Source organism: Bombina bombina, chromosome 1, assembly GCF_027579735.1.
Source record: "Bombina bombina isolate aBomBom1 chromosome 1, aBomBom1.pri, whole genome shotgun sequence".
NCBI classification, from domain to species: Eukaryota; Metazoa; Chordata; class Amphibia; order Anura; family Bombinatoridae; genus Bombina; species Bombina bombina.
The window spans coordinates 242,943,413-242,960,654 of record NC_069499.1 but is presented as its reverse complement, the minus strand read 5'-3'; the positions used below and the strand labels follow the sequence as shown (position 1 = coordinate 242,960,654).

Genomic DNA, 17,242 nt, shown 5'->3' with positions numbered 1-17,242 from the left:
CTATGTTACAGTCTCGTAAATCTGTTTCTAGGAAGATTTATTATCGAGTTTGAAAGACTTATATTTCATGGTGTTCTTCTCATAAATTCTCCTGGCATTCTTTTAGAATTCCTAGAATTTTACAGTTTCTTCAGGATGGTTTGGATAAAGGTTTGTCTGCAAGTTCCTTGAAGGGACAAATCTCTGCTCTTTCTGTTTTATTTCACAGAAAGATTGCTAAGCTTCCTGATATTCACTGTTTTGTGCAGGCTTTGGTCAGTATCAAGCCTGTCATTAAATCAATCTCTCCTCCTTGGAGTCTTAATTTGGCTTTCAAGGCTTTACAGGCTCCTCCTTTTGAGCCTATGGGGGGTAGTTATCAAGCCGTCTACTTTACCTGCCTTCGCTGGTTCAATACGCCCGCCTAAGCTCGCCTACCATCGCCGCCACGGACCTGCAAAATTTCGCCTAAGTTATCAAAAAAGCTGTCAAAAAGCCGCGCACCAAGTACGGGGTGATGAGCAGCGGACTGTGAGAGTTATCACTCATCCAATCTCGCTGCTCTTCGGCTTTTTGACAGCTTTATTGCTAGCCTGTCACTAAACACCCACACTAACTACACTGTTCTACCCCCTATACCAGCGCCCCCGGAGCCCCCTGCAACTAAATAAAGTTATTAACCCCTAAACCGCCGCTCCTAGACCCCGCCGCAACTCTTATAAATGTATTAACCCCTAAACCACCGCTCCCGGACACTGCCGCCATCTACATTATACCTAGTAACCCCTATCCTGCCCCCCTATACCGCCGCCCTCTATAATAAAGTTATTAACCCCTATCCTGCTGATCCCGGACCTCGCCGCAACTAAATATTTTAACCCCTAAACTGCCACTCCCGGACCCCGCCGCAACCTATATTAAACTTATTAACCCCTAATCTGCCCCCCTACACCGTCGCCACCTATAATAAATTTATTAACCCCTATCCTGCCCCCCCTACACCGCCGCCACTGTAATACAATTATTAACCCCTAAACCTAAGTCTAACACTAACTCTAACACCCCCCTAACTTAAATATTAATTAAATAAATCTAAATAATATTTCTCTTATTAACTTTATCCTATTTAAAACTAAATACTTACCTTTAAAATAAACCCTAATATAGCTACAATATAAATAATAATTATATTGTAGCTATCTTAGGATTTATTTTTATTTTACAGGCAACTTTCAATTTATTTTAACTAGGTACAATAGTTATTAAATAGTTATTAACTATTTAATAGCTACCTAGTTAAAATAAAGAGATATTTACCTGTAAAGAAATCCTAACCTAAGTTACAATTACACCTTACACTACACTATACTTTAATAAATTATTTCTATTTAAGACTAAATACTTACCTGTAAAATAAACCCTAAGATAGCTACAATGTAATTAATAATTACATTGTAGCTATTGTAGGATTTATATTTATTTTACAGGTAACTGTATTTATTTTAGCTAGTTAGAATAGTTATTAAATAGTTATTAACTATTTAATAACTACCTAGCTAAAAGAAATACAAAATTACCTGTAAAATAAATCCTAACCTAAGTTACAATTAAACCTAACACTACACTATCATTAAATTAATTAAATAAATTACCTACAAATAACTACAATCAAATTAAATTAAATAAACTATCTAAAGTACAAAAAATAAAAAAAGCTAAGTTACAAAAAATAAAAAAATAAGTTACAAACATTTAAAAAATATTACAACAATTTTAAGCTACTTACACCTAATCTAAGCCCCCTAATAAAATAACAAAGCCCCCCCCAAAAAAAATTTCCCTACCCTATTCTAAATTAAAAAGTTCAAAGCTCTTTTACCTTACCAGCCCTTAAAAGGGCCTTTTGCGGGGCAAGCCCCAAAGAATTCCCTACCCTATTCTAAATTAAAAAGTTCAAAGCTCTTTTTCCTTACCAGCCCTTAAAAGGGCCTTTTGCGGGGCATGCCCCAAAGAAAACAGCTCTTTTGCCTGTAAAAGAAAAATACAACCCCCCCAACATTAAAACCCACATACCCCTAATCTAACCCAAACCCCCTTAAAAAAACCTAACACTACCCCCCTGAAAATCATCCTACCTTGAGTCGTCTTCAGCCAACCGACCATCGATGGAACTGAAGAGGAGATCCGGAGCGGCAGAAGTCATCATCCAAGGGGCGCTGAAGAAATCTTCTATCCGATAGAAGTCATCATCCAGGCGGCGCTGAAGAAGTCTTCCATCCCGGCGATGTCATCTTCCAAGCGGCGTCTTCAATCTTCATCCATCCGGAGCGGAGCGGAGCCATCTTTAGACGAGCCGACGCGGAGCCATTCTCTTCTTCCCGACGACTACCGATGATTGGATATTCCTTTAAGGGACGTCATCCAAGATGGCGTCCCTTCAATTCCGATTGGCTGATAGGATTCTATCAGCCAATCGGAATTAAGGTAGGAAAAATCTGATTGGCTGATCCAATCAGATTGAAGTTCAATCCGATTGGCTGATCCAATCAGCCAATCAGATTGAGCTCGCATTCTATTGGCTGATTGAAGGGACGCCATCTTGGATGACGTCCCTTAAAGGAATATCCATTCGTCGGTAGTCGTCGGGAAGAAGAGGATGGCTCCGTGTCGGCTCGTCTGAAGATGGCTCCGCTCCGGATGGATGAAGATTGAAGACGCCACTTGAAAGATTACATCGCCGGGATGGAAGACTTCTTCAGCGCCGCCTGGATGATGACTTCTATCGGATAGAAGATTTCTTCAGCGCCCCTTGGATGATGACTTCTGCCGCTCTGGATCTCCTCTTCGGTTCCATCGATGGTCAGTTGGCTGAAGATGACTCAAGGTAGGATGACCTTCAGGGGGGTAGTGTTAGGTTTTTTTAAGGGGGGTTTGGGTTAGATTAGGGGTATGTGGGTGGTGGGTTTTAATGTTGGGGGGGTTGTATTTTTCTTTTACAGGCAAAAGAGCTGTTTTCTTTGGGGCATGCCCCGCAAAAGGCCGTTTTAAGGGCTGGTAAGGAAAAAGAGCTTTGAACTTTTTAATTTAGAATAGGGTAGGGAATTTTTTTATTTTGGGGACTTTGTTATTTTATTAGGGGGCTTAGATTAGGTGTAAGTAGCTTAAAATTGTTGAAATATTTTTTAAATGTTTGTAACTTATTTTTTTAATTTTTTGTAACTTAGCTTTTTTAATTTTTTGTACTTTAGTTAGTTTATTTAATTTAATTTGATTGTAGTTATTTGTAGGTTATTTATTTAATTAAATTAATGATAGTGTAGTGTTAGGTTTAATTGTAACTTAGGTTAGGATTTATTTTACAGGTAATTTTGTATTTCTTTTAGCTAGGTAGTTATTAAATAGTTAATAACTATTTAATAACTATTCTAACTAGCTAAAATAAATACAAAGTTACCTGTAAAATAAATATAAATCCTAAAATAGCTACAATGTAATTATTAATTATATTGTAGCTATCTTAGGGTTTATTTTACAGGTAAGTATTTAGTTTTAAATAGAAATAATTTATTAAAGTATAGTGTAGTGTTAGGTGTAAATGTAACTTAGGTTAGTTTTTATTTTACAGGTTAATTTCTCTTTATTTTACTAGGTAGCTATTAAATAGTTAATAACTATTTAATAGCTATTGTACCTAGTTAAAATAAATTTGAAAGTTGCCTGTAAAATAAAAATAAATCCTAAGATAGCTACAATATAATTATTATTTATATTGTAGCTATATTAGGGTTTATTTTAAAGGTAAGTATTTAGTTTTAAATAGGATTAAGTTATTTAATAAAAGAAATATTATTTACATTTATTTAATTAATATTTAAGTTAGGGGGGTGTTAGGGTTAGTGTTAGACTTAGGTTTAGGGGTTGATAATTTTATTACAGTGGCGGCGGTGTAGGGGGGGCAGGATAGGGGTTAATACATTTATTATAGAGGGCGGCGGTATAGGGGGGGCAGGATAGGGGTTAATAGGTATCATGTAGGTGGCGGCGGGGTCTGGGAGCGGCGGTTTAGGGGTTAATACATATATTATAGTTGCGGCGTGGACCGGGAGCGGCGGTTTAGGGGTTAACATATTTATTATAGCTTGCGGTGGGCTCCGGGAGCGGCGGTTTAGGGGTTAAACAGTTTATTAGAGTGGCGGTGGGCTCCGGGAGCGGCGGTTTAGGGGGTAATAAGTTTATTAGAGTGGCGGTGGGCTCCGGGAGCAGCGGTTTAGGGGGTAATAACTTTATTTAGTTGCGGCGGTGTAGGGGGGGGACAGATTAGGGGTGTTTAGACTCGGGGTACATGTTAGGGTGTTAGGTGTAGACAGCTCCCATAGAAATCAATGGGATGTCGGGCAGCAGCGAACATGAACTTTCGCTATGGTCAGACTCCCATTGTTTCCTATGGGATCCGCCGCCTCCAGGGTGACGGATTGAAAACCAGGTACGCTGGGCCGGAAAAGTGCAGAGCGTACCTGCTAGTTTTTTGATAACTAGCAAAAGTAGTCAGATTGTGCCGCGCTTGTGTGCGGAACATCTGGAGTGACGTAAGAATCTATCTGTGTCGGACTGAGTCCAGCGGATCGAAGCTTACGTCACAAAATTCTACTTTTGCCGGTATCTAGGGCTTGATAACTAAGGCGAATCAGCCTCGCCTCAAATACGCTGCGGAATTCCAGCGTATTTGAGGTTGACGGCTTGATAACTACCCCCCTATGCATTCTTTGGATATTAAACTACTTTCTTGGAAAGTGTTGTTCCTTTTGGCTATCTCCTCTGCTAGAAGAGTTTCCGAATTATCTGCTCTTTCTTGTGAGTCTCCTTTTCTGATTTTCCATCAGGATAAGGCAGTTTTGCGGACTTCATTTAAATTTTTACCTAAAGTTGTGAATTCTAACAACATTAAGAGGGAAATGGTTGTTCCCTCTTTGTGTCCTAATCCTAAGAATTCTTTGGAGAGATCCTTACATTATCTGGATGTTGTAAGAGCTTTGAAATATTATGTTGAAGCTACTAAAGATTTCAGGAAGACTTCTAGTCTATTTGTTGTCTTTTCTGTTCCTAGGAAAGGTATGAAAGCTTCTGCCATTTCCTTGGCATACTGGTTAAAGCTTTTGATTCATCAGGCTTATTTGGAGTCGGGTCTGGCCCTGCCTCAGAGAATCACAGCTTATTCTACTAGATCATTTTCCACTTTGTGGGCTTTTAAGAATGAAGCTTCAGTTGATCAGATTTGCAAAGCAGCAACTTGGTCTTCCTTGCATACATTTACTAAATTCTACGGTTTTGATGTATTTGCCTCTTTGGAAGCAGTTTTTGGTAGAAAAGTTCTTCAGGCAGCTGTTTCAGTTTGATTCCTCTGCTTATGTTTTAAGATTTTTCTTTTCAATTATGAGAAAAACTTATTTTTTGGATGTGGATTTAATTTTTTCAGCAGAAAATGGCTGTTTTTATTTTTATCCCTCCCTCTCTAGTGACTCTTCTGTGGAGTACCACATCTTGGGTATTACTATCCCATACGTCACTAGCTCATGGACTCTTGCCAATTACATGAAAGAAAACATAATTTATGTAAGAATTTACCTGATAAATTAATTTCTTTCATATTGGCAAGAGTCTATGAGAACTACCCTTTTTATGGTGGTTATATTTCCAGTTCCTTTTTTTGATGCTTTTTACTCCTTTTTCTATTACCCCACTATTTGGCTATTCGTTAAACTGAATTGTGGGTGTGGTGAGGGGTGTATTTATAGGCATTTTGAGGTTTGGGAAACTTTGCCCCTCCTGGTAGGATTGTATATCCCATACGTCACTAGCTCATGGACTCTTGCCAATATGAAAGAAATTAATTTATCAGGTAAGTTCTTACATAAATTATGTTTTTTTCTCTTGGTAATCTCTGTTGAAGGAGCAGAAATACAATACCGGGAGCTAGGTGAAAAGATTGGCTCAGTCAATAACAAGAGACATAACTGTGGAGCAACCAATCAGCAGCTAGCTCCCAGTAGTGCATTGCTGCTCCTGTGCCTACCTAATTATGCTTTTCAGCAAAGGATTTCAAGAAAACAAAACAAATTAGAAAATATAGAAGTAAATTGGAAAGTTGTTTAAAATTCCATGCTCTGTCTGCATTGTAAAAGAAATACAATTTGGGTTTCATATCCCTTTAAGTAATGGTTATAGAAAAACTTTATAAACAAGAAGGTTTAGATGAAATAATGCTCTCAGTGGGGACTGTGACAGAGAGGTACTAAAATTTTAATTTGCCATTGTTCTCTCTAACGGCCCAATGATCTAAAGCTGGCATGAGCCATTTCACCGCCAAACGTAATCAAATTTTGGGTTTCTCACTGAAATTATTTACATACTGCTTGTGTAATCATGGCATAAATGGATGTAAAAGCTTCTCTGTGATCTCCTTTGTTCAGAAATAGCAGACATATATGGCTTTACCATTGCTTTTTGGTAATTAGAAGGCCTCTAATTGCAGCTGCACACCACACTTCTATTATTCCCGGCAGTGAAGGGGTTAATTAGGTAGCTTGTAAGGTTAATTTTAGCTTTAGTTTAGACACTTTCCACCCCCTGATCCCTACCTGATCCCTCCCAAACAGCTCTCTTACCTCTCTCACCCCCCACTGGTCACCCCCATTTAAGTACTGGCAGACAGTCTGCCAATATAAAAAATGAAAGGGACATCAAAAAATGATTTTTATTTATTTATTTTTTAATTACTTTTTGTAGTGTAGTGGCCTCCCACCTGCCCCCTCCCGCAATCATTATTTAGTGCCCCCCCCACACTACTACTGGGAGCTAGCTGCTAATTGGTGGCTGCACATGTGCCTCTTGTCATTGGCTCACTCGATGTGTTCAGCTAGCGCCCAGTAGTGTATTTCTGCTCTTTCAACAAAGCATACCCACAGAATGAAGCAAATTCTATAATAGAAGTAAATTGGAAAGTTGTTTAAAATTGTTCGCTCTATCTGAATCATGAAAGAAAAATGTTAGGATGCATGTCCCATTTATCCAATGGCACAAACCCTGCTTCATGTGGTGTGATGATAAAGGTAAGAAAAAGAAAATTTTTTAAAGTGATGATCAACTTTAGGTAACCTAAATCAATAAATGTAATACTTGTCACTCTACAAGTGTATATCTACCCTTTCCCCCCCTCTAAGCTTTGATTAAATGGTTAAATTCTGTTTCAAGAATAATACTCTGTTCACTCATCTCTGCTGGTTCACTGCAAACTTCTATTTTTTTTTAGTGGTGACATTTTCACTGCTTGGCCAATCTGCATGTATGCCTTAAGGCTCACATTAAGGCAGCCTTAATGTGAGCCGTATGGCATATACACGGATTGGCCGAGCGGTGAAAATGTCAGAGCTAAAAAGGGCCGGCAGAGGAGAGTGAACAGGAAAAAAAAATAGCTATATACTTGTAGAGTGACAAGAATTACATATATCTTTCTTCTGTTATGTGTGATCAGTCCACGGGTCATCATTACTTCTGGGATATAACTCCTCCCCAACAGGAAATGCAAGAGGATTCACCCAGCAGAGCTGCATATAGCTCCTCCCCTCTACGTCAGTCCCAGTCATTCTCTTGCACCCAACGACTAGATAGGATGTGTGAGAGGACTATGGTGATTATACTTAGTTTTTATGACTTCAATCAAAAGTTTGTTATTTTACAATAGCACCGGAGCGTGTTATTACTTCTCTGGCAGAGTTTGAGGAAGAATCTGCCAGAGTTTTTTTACTATGATTTTAACCGGAGTTGTTAAGATCATATTGCTGTTCTCGGCCATCTGAGGGAGGTAAAGGCTTCAGATCAGGGGACAGCGGGCAGATGAATCTGCATTGAGGTATGTAGCAGTTTTTATTTTCTGAATGGAATTGATGAGAAAATCCTGCCATACCGTTAAAATGACATGTATGTATACACTTCAGTATTCTGGGGATGGTATTTCACCGGAACTACTCTGTTAAAGGTCACTAATCCTTTTAATAACTATTTATCATGTTAAACGTTTTTGCTGGAATGTAGAATCGTTTACATTGCTGAGGTACTGTGTGAATAAATATTTGGGCATTATTTTCCACTTGGCAGCCTTTTTTGCTTTTATTTGTGACAGTTTCGTTTCTCTTCACTGCTGTGGGGGAGAGGGAGGGGCCGTTTTTGGCGCTCTTTGCTACGCATCAAAAAATTCCAGTCAGTTACTTTTATATTTCCTGCATGATCCGGTTCATCTCTGACAGATCTCAGGGGTCTTCAAACTTCTTTGAAGGGAGGTAAATTCTCTCAGCAGAGCTGTGAGAATTCTTATAGTGACTGTGAATAAAAACGTTGCTTTGTATTTTTTATGTCAAATTTAATTATTGTTATTTTACTAATGGGAACAAACCTTTGCTAAAAGTTGTGTTGTTTTAAAGTTTGATGCTATAACTTTTTTTCAGTTCATTATTCAACTGTCATTTAATCGTTTAGTACCTCTTTGAGGCACAGTACGTTTTTGCTAAAAAAGATTATAACCAAGTTGTAAGTTTTTTGCTAGTGTGTTAAACATGTCTGACTCAGAGGAAGATATCTGTGTCATTTGTTCCAATGCCAAGGTGGAGCCCAATAGAAATTTATGTACTAACTGTATTGATGCTACTTTAAATAAAAGTCAATCTGTACAATGTGAACAAATTTCACCAAACAGCGAGGGGAGAGTTATGCCGACTAACTCGCCTCACGCGGCAGTACCTGCATCTCCCGCCCGGGAGGTGCGTGATATTATGGCGCCTAGTACATCTGGGCGGCCATTACAGATAACATTACAAGATATGGCTACTGTTATGACTGAAGTTTTGTCTAAATTACCAGAACTAAGAGGCAAGCGTGATCACTCTGGGGTGAGAACAGAGTGCGCTGACAATGCTAGGGCCATGTCTGATACTGCGTCACAGCTCGCAGAGCATGAGGACGGAGAGCTTCATTCTGTGGGTGACGGTTCTGATCCAAACAGATTGGACTCAGATATTTCAAATTTTAAATTTAAATTGGAGAACCTCCGTGTATTACTAGGGGAGGTCTTAGCAGCTCTCAACGATTGTAACACCGTTGCAATACCAGAGAAACTGTGCAGGTTGGATAAATACTTTGCGGTACCGGCGAGTACTGAAGTTTTTCCTATACCTAAGAGACTAACTGAAATTGTTACTAAGGAGTGGGATAGACCCGGTGTGCCGTTCTCACCCCCTCCAATATTTAGAAAGATGTTTCCAATAGACGCCACCACTCGGGACTTATGGCAAACGGTCCCCAAGGTGGAGGGAGCAGTTTCTACTTTAGCTAAGCGTACCACTATCCCGGTGGAGGATAGCTGTGCTTTCTCAGATCCAATGGATAAAAAATTAGAGGGTTACCTTAAGAAAATGTTTGTTCAACAAGGTTTTATATTGCAACCCCTTGCATGTATCGCGCCGATTACGGCTGCGGCAGCATTTTGGATTGAGTCGCTGGAAGAGAACCTTAGTTCATCTACGCTAGACGACATTACGGACAGGCTTAGAGTCCTTAAACTAGCTAATTCTTTCATTTCGGAGGCCGTAGTACATTTAACCAAACTTACGGCTAAGAACTCAGGATTCGCCATACAGGCACGTAGGGCGCTGTGGCTAAAATCCTGGTCAGCAGATGTTACTTCTAAGTCCAAATTACTTAATATACCTTTCAAGGGGCAGTCTTTATTTGGGCCCGGTTTGAAAGAAATTATCGCTGACATTACAGGAGGTAAGGGCCACGCCCTACCCCAAGACAAAGCCAAAGCTAAGGCTAGACAGTCTAATTTTCGTCCCTTTCGGAATTTCAAAACAGGAGCAGCATCAACCTCCACTGCACCAAAACAGGAAGGAGCTGTTGCTCGTTACAGGCAAGGCTGGAAGCCTAACCAGGCCTGGAACAAGAGCAAGCAGGCCAGGAAACCTGCTGCTGCCCCAAAGACAGCATGAACCGAGAGCCCCCGATCCGGGACCGGATCTAGTGGGGGGCAGACTCTCTCTCTTCGCCCAGGCCTGGGCAAGAGATGTTCAGGATCCCTGGGCACTAGAGATCATATCTCAGGGATACCTTCTAGACTTCAAATTATCTCCCCCAAGAGGGAGATTTCATCTGTCAAGGTTGTCAACAAACCAGATAAAGAAAGAAGCGTTTCTACGCTGCGTACAAGATCTGTTATTAATGGGAGTGATCCATCCGGTTCCGCGGTCGGAACAAGGACAAGGGTTCTACTCAAACCTGTTTGTGGTTCCCAAAAAAGAGGGAACTTTCAGGCCAATCTTAGATTTAAAGATTCTAAACAAATTCCTAAGAGTTCCATCGTTCAAAATGGAAACTATTCGGACAATTTTACCCATGATCCAAGAGGGTCAGTACATGACCACTGTGGATTTAAAGGAAGCTTACCTTCACATTCCGATCCACAAAGATCATCACCGGTATCTAAGGTTTGCCTTCTTAGACAGGCACTACCAGTTTGTAGCTCTTCCATTCGGATTGGCTACGGCTCCAAGAATCTTCACAAAGGTTCTGGGTGCCCTTCTGGCGGTACTAAGACCGCGAGGGATTTCGGTAGCTCCGTACCTAGACGACATTCTAATACAAGCTTCAAGCTTTCAAACTGCCAAGTCTCATACAGAGTTAGTTCTGGCATTTCTAAGGTCGCATGGATGGAAAGTGAACGAAAAGAAGAGTTCTCTCTTTCCTCTCACAAGAGTTCCATTCTTGGGGACTCTTATAGATTCTGTAGAAATGAAGATTTACCTGACAGAAGACAGGTTAACAAAGCTTCAAAATGCATGCCGTGTCCTTCATTCCATTCAACACCCGTCAGTAGCTCAATGCATGGAGGTGATCGGCTTAATGGTAGCGGCAATGGACATAGTACCTTTTGCACGCCTACATCTCAGACCGCTGCAATTATGCATGCTAAGTCAGTGGAACGGGGATTACTCAGATTTGTCCCCTACTCTGAATCTAAATCAAGAGACCAGAAATTCTCTTCTATGGTGGCTTTATCGGCCACACCTGTCCAGGGGGATGCCATTCAGCAGGCCAGACTGGACAATTGTAACAACAGACGCCAGCCTACTAGGTTGGGGCGCTGTCTGGAATTCTCTGAAGGCTCAGGGACTATGGAATCAGGAGGAGAGTCTCCTGCCAATAAACATTCTGGAATTGAGAGCGGTTCTCAATGCCCTTCTGGCTTGGCCCCAGTTAACAACTCGGGGGTTCATCAGGTTTCAGTCGGACAACATCACGACTGTAGCTTACATCAACCATCAGGGAGGGACAAGAAGCTCCCTAGCAATGATGGAAGTATCAAAGATAATTCGCTGGGCAGAGTCTCACTCTTGCCACCTGTCAGCAATCCACATCCCGGGAGTGGAGAACTGGGAGGCGGATTTCTTGAGTCGCCAGACTTTTCATCCGGGGGAGTGGGAACTTCATCCGGAGGTCTTTGCCCAAATACTTCGGCGTTGGGGCAAACCAGAGATAGATCTCATGGCGTCTCGCCAGAACGCCAAACTTCCTCGCTACGGGTCCAGATCCAGGGATCCGGAAGCAGTTCTGATAGATGCTTTGACAGCACCTTGGAACTTCGGGATGGCTTATGTGTTTCCACCCTTCCCGCTGCTTCCTCGATTGATTGCCAAAATCAAACAGGAGAGAGCATCAGTAATTCTAATAGCACCTGCATGGCCACGCAGGACTTGGTATGCAGATCTAGTGGACATGTCATCCTGTCCGCCTTGGTCTCTACCTCTAAGACAGGACCTTCTGATACAGGGTCCATTCAAACATCAAAATCTAACTTCTCTGAAGCTGACTGCTTGGAAATTGAACGCTTGATTTTATCAAAACGTGGTTTTTCTGAGTCGGTTATTGATACCCTGATACAGGCTAGGAAGCCTGTTACCAGAAGAATTTACCATAAAATATGGCGTAAATACCTATACTGGTGCGAATCCAAAGGTTACTCTTGGAGTAAGGTTAGGATCGCTAGGATATTGTCCTTTCTACAAGAAGGTTTAGAAAAGGGTCTATCAGCTAGTTCCTTAAAGGGACAGATTTCAGCTCTGTCCATCTTGTTACACAGGCGTCTGTCAGAAAATCCAGACGTCCAGGCCTTTTGTCAGGCTTTAGCTAGGATCAAGCCTGTGTTTAAAGCTGTTGCTCCGCCATGGAGTTTAAACTTAGTTCTTAACGTTTTACAGGGTGTTCCGTTTGAACCCCTTCATTCCATTGATATAAAATTGTTATCTTGGAAAGTTCTATTTTTAATGGCTATTTCCTCGGCTCGAAGAGTCTCTGAGTTATCAGCCTTACATTGTGATTCTCCTTATCTGATTTTTCACTCAGACAAGGTAGTTCTGCGTACTAAACCTGGGTTCTTACCTAAGGTAGTCACTAACAGGAATATCAATCAAGAGATTGTTGTTCCATCCTTGTGTCCAAATCCTTCTTCAAAGAAGGAACGTCTTCTACACAATCTGGATGTAGTTCGTGCCCTCAAGTTCTACTTGCAGGCAACTAAAGATTTTCGCCAAACTTCTTCCCTGTTTGTCGTTTATTCTGGACAGAGGAGAGGTCAAAAAGCTTCTGCTACCTCTCTCTCTTTTTGGCTTCGTAGCATAATACGTTTAGCCTATGAGACTGCTGGACAGCAGCCTCCTGAAAGAATTACAGCTCACTCCACTAGAGCTGTGGCTTCCACTTGGGCCTTTAAGAATGAGGCCTCTGTTGAACAGATTTGCAAGGCTGCAACTTGGTCTTCGCTTCATACTTTTTCCAAATTTTACAAATTTGACACTTTTGCTTCTTCGGAGGCTATTTTTGGGAGAAAGGTTCTTCAGGCAGTGGTTCCTTCTGTATAATGAGCCTGCCTATCCCTCCCGTCATCCGTGTACTTTTGCTTTGGTATTGGTATCCCAGAAGTAATGATGACCCGTGGACTGATCACACATAACAGAAGAAAACATAATTTATGCTTACCTGATAAATTCCTTTCTTCTGTTGTGTGATCAGTCCACGGCCCGCCCTGTTTTTAAGGCAGGTAAATATTTTTTAAATTATACTCCAGTCACCACTTCACCCTTGGTTACTCCTTTCTCGTTGATTCTTGGTCGAATGACTGGGACTGACGTAGAGGGGAGGAGCTATATGCAGCTCTGCTGGGTGAATCCTCTTGCATTTCCTGTTGGGGAGGAGTTATATCCCAGAAGTAATGATGACCCGTGGACTGATCACACAACAGAAGAAAGGAATTTATCAGGTAAGCATAAATTATGTTTTTTAGGTTGCCTAAAGTTTTCTATCACTTTAAGAATAACATCGAATAATGTTGCACTGTCTAAAGCTGACAGTTGTAATAAAACAACTGGAATGCTCATTGGTTTTAACATCAGTAAGAAAGATGAAGCATCGCATGAGACTGAAAGCATATGTAACACTGCCCTACTATAGTGGTCCAGCTTAGTACAGAACAAGCACTAAATGCTGAGATATTGAGAATCTTCTCAGTGGCTGATTTATCCCCATGTGTCTCTTACAGGGGTTTGAGTCAAGAGATACAGATATTGGAAGAAAATTAACAACCTGGAAAAATATGCAAAGTAACACAGGTTTTAAGAAAACCCTCTCAATTTATCCTCATGGTGACAAAAGCAGGTACAATTCTATTTTTTGTATTCACTTTTAAATTGTTAACCATAAATACGTAGGTGATATGACTGTATTTCAAACCAACTTGACTAGACTTGTTAATGTGGATACATACATGACAAACATTAGATTATGCTGCACAATGAATTTTACATCAGGGTCACTTGCATGTGCCCAGAACACCAGCTCTGGTACTGTATGATATGGTATGCTTAGTGAATAGTGAGTAGAGCATACTCACCAATCAGCGTCCATCAGACTCCACTGTCAATAGATCCCACATAGCTTAAAGTGTTTGTGTTGGGTGGTGTTTAAGTGGATGAAATTTTAAATTGGACCTTTTCTTTCTCTTGAATCTTTTGTTATGAATCTTAGTATCATCATATTATGGACATTTTATTTAAACCAGTTTACAAGATAAAATGTTTAAATATAGTCACACATAATACACAAAACATACAAATTCACCACAAAATTGTTGATTATAATATAAATTCATGAACAGACCTTCAACTAGAAATTTGATATCAGAATGTAATTTAAATAGAATGATAAAAATGGCTGAAGTGTTCTTAAACTTCTCTCTTCAAAATGATTTGTACAATGATCAGATGAAAAAGATTATACTCTGTATGCAAAAGAATAGAATCATCCATAGGGAAAAGATGCTTCTATTTAAAACTGAAATGCACTCATTCCCTTAACCCAGAATATCCTACCACACTTAACCCTTTAGCCACCTCCTTATCTTTTCCCTTAGGATAAATGGACAAAAATTATAACAACAAAAAAACAACAAATTAACAAATTCAGTGAAAATGATGCATAGAGCAATATTACCAATAATTCCTCAAACCCAACAATGTTTCAGTGGGCATCCGCAACAGGGATGTAAAAGCAGGCAAGAAGTATAGGCCTGCCCAATACCCAATCAAAATGCATATTTCTCCAACATAGGTGTGTCCGGTCCACGGCGTCATCCTTACTTGTGGGATATTCTCTTCCCCAACAGGAAATGGCAAAGAGCCCAGCAAAGCTGGTCACATGATCCCTCCTAGGCTCCGCCTTCCCCAGTCATTCTCTTTGCCGTTGTACAGGCAACATCTCCACGGAGATGGCTTAGAGTTTTTTAGTGTTTAACTGTAGTTTTTATTATTCAATCAAGAGTTTGTTATTTTAAAATAGTGCTGGTATGTACTATTTACTCTGAAACAGAAAAGAGATGAAGATTTCTGTTTGTAAGAGGAAAATGATTTTAGCAACCGTTACTAAAATCGATGGCTGTTTCCACACAGGACTGTTGAGAGGAATTAACTTCAGTTGGGGGAACAGTGAGCAGACTTTTGCTGCTTGAGGTATGACACATTCTAACAAGACGATGTAATGCTGGAAGCTGTCATTTTCCCTATGGGATCCGGTAAGCCATTTTTATTACAGAGAAAAAAAGGGCTTCACAAGGGCTTTTTAAGACTGTAGACATTTTCTGGGCTAAATCGATTTATATATAAACATATTTTATACTCCATAGCCTTGAGGAATTATTTTAATCTTGGGAATTATGTAAAATAACCGGCAGGCACTGTATTGGACACCTTATTCTCTAGGGGCTTTCCCTAATCATAGGCAGAGTCTCATTTTCGCGCCTCTATTGCGCACTTGTTTTTGAGAAGCATGACATGCAGATGCATGTGTGAGGAGCTCTGATACATAGAAAAGACTTTCTGAAGGCGTCATTTGGTATCGTATTCCCCTTTGGGCTTGGTTGGGTCTCAGCAAAGCAGATACCAGGGACTGTAAAGGGGTTAAATATAAAAACGGCTCCGGTTCCGTTATTTTAAGGGTTAAAGCTTCCAAATTTGGTGTGCAATACTTTTAAGGCTTTAAGACACTGTGGTGAAATTTTGGTGAATTTTGAACAATTCCTTCATACTTTTTCGCAATTGCAGTAATAAAGTGTGTTCAGTTTAAAATTTAAAGTGACAGTAACGGTTTATTTCTTCTGTTATGTGTGATCAGTCCACGGGTCATCATTACTTCTGGGATATAACTCCTCCCCAACAGGAAATGCAAGAGGATTCACCCAGCAGAGCTGCATATAGCTCCTCCCCTCTACGTCAGTCCCAGTCATTCTCTTGCACCCAACGACTAGATAGGATGTGTGAGAGGACTATGGTGATTATACTTAGTTTTTATGACTTCAATCAAAAGTTTGTTATTTTAAAATAGCACCGGAGCGTGTTATTACTTCTCTGGCAGAGTTTGAGGAAGAATCTGACAGAGATTTTTTACTATGATTTTAACCGGAGTCGTTAAGATCATATTGCTGTTCTCGACCATCTGAGGGAGGTAAAGGCTTCAGATCAGGGGACAGCGGGCAGATGAATCTGCATTGAGGTATGTGGCAGTTTTTATTTTCTGAATGGAATTGATGAGAAAAGCCTGCCATACCGTTAAAATGACATGTATGTATACACTTCAGTATTCTGGGGATGGTATTTCACCGGAACTACTGTGTTAAAGGTCACTAATCCTTTTAATAACTATTCTCATGTTAAACGTTTTTGCTGGAATGTAGAATCGTTTACATTGCTGAGGTACTGTGTGAATAAATGTTTGGGCATTATTTTCCACTTGGCAGTTTTTTGCTTTAATTGTGACAGTTTCGTTTCTCTTCACTGCTGTGTGGGAGAGGGAGGGGCCGTTTTTGGCGCTCTTTGCTACGCATCAAAAAATTCCAGTCAGCTACTTTTATATTTCCTGCATGATCCGGTTCATCTCTGACAGATCTCAGGGGTCTTCAAACTTCTTTGAAGGGAGGTAAATTCTCTCAGCAGAGCTGTGAGAATTCTTATAGTGACTGTGTATAAAAAACGTTGTTTTGTTTTCTTATGTACAAATTTAATTAGTGTTGTTTTTTACTAATGGGAACAAACCTTTGCTAAAAGTTGTGTTGTTTTAAAATTTGATGCAATAACTGTTTTTTTTTTTTCAGTTCATTATTTCAACTGTCATTTAATCGTTAGTACCTCTTTGAGGCACAGTACGTTTTTTTGCTAAAAAAGATTATAACCAAGTTGTAAGTTTTTTGCTAGTGTGTTAAACATGTCTGACTCAGAGGAAGATATCTGTGTCATTTGTTCCAATGCCAAGGTGGAGCCCAATAGAAATTTATGTACTAACTGTATTGATGCTACTTTAAATAAAAGTCAATCTGTACAATGTGAACAAATTTCACCAAACAGCGAGGGGAGAGTTATGCCGACTAACTCGCCTCACGCGACAGTACCTGCATCTCCCGCCCGGGAGGTGCGTGATATTTTGGCGCCTAGTACATCTGGGCGGCCATTACAGATAACATTACAGGATATGGCTACTGTTATGACTGAAGTTTTGTCTAAATTACCTGAACTAAGAGGCAAGCGTGATCACTCTGGGGTGAGAACAGAGTGCGCTGACAATGCTAGGGCCATGTCTGATACTGCGTCACAGCTCGCAGAGCATGAGGACGGAGAGC

The 17,242-nt window shown here is 40.3% G+C and overlaps 1 protein-coding gene across 1 annotated transcript in view; it reads left to right on the top strand.

Moving 5' to 3' along the window:
• Nucleotides 1-17,242, top strand: part of DISP2 (dispatched RND transporter family member 2) — a 129,673-nt gene that overhangs the window by 44,325 nt on the left and 68,106 nt on the right. Inside the window, exon 5 of the mRNA XM_053711811.1 lies at nucleotides 13,619-13,734. Within this exon, the coding sequence (XP_053567786.1) occupies nucleotides 13,619-13,734 (116 nt within the window). The remainder of the gene's footprint in view (nucleotides 1-13,618; nucleotides 13,735-17,242) is intronic.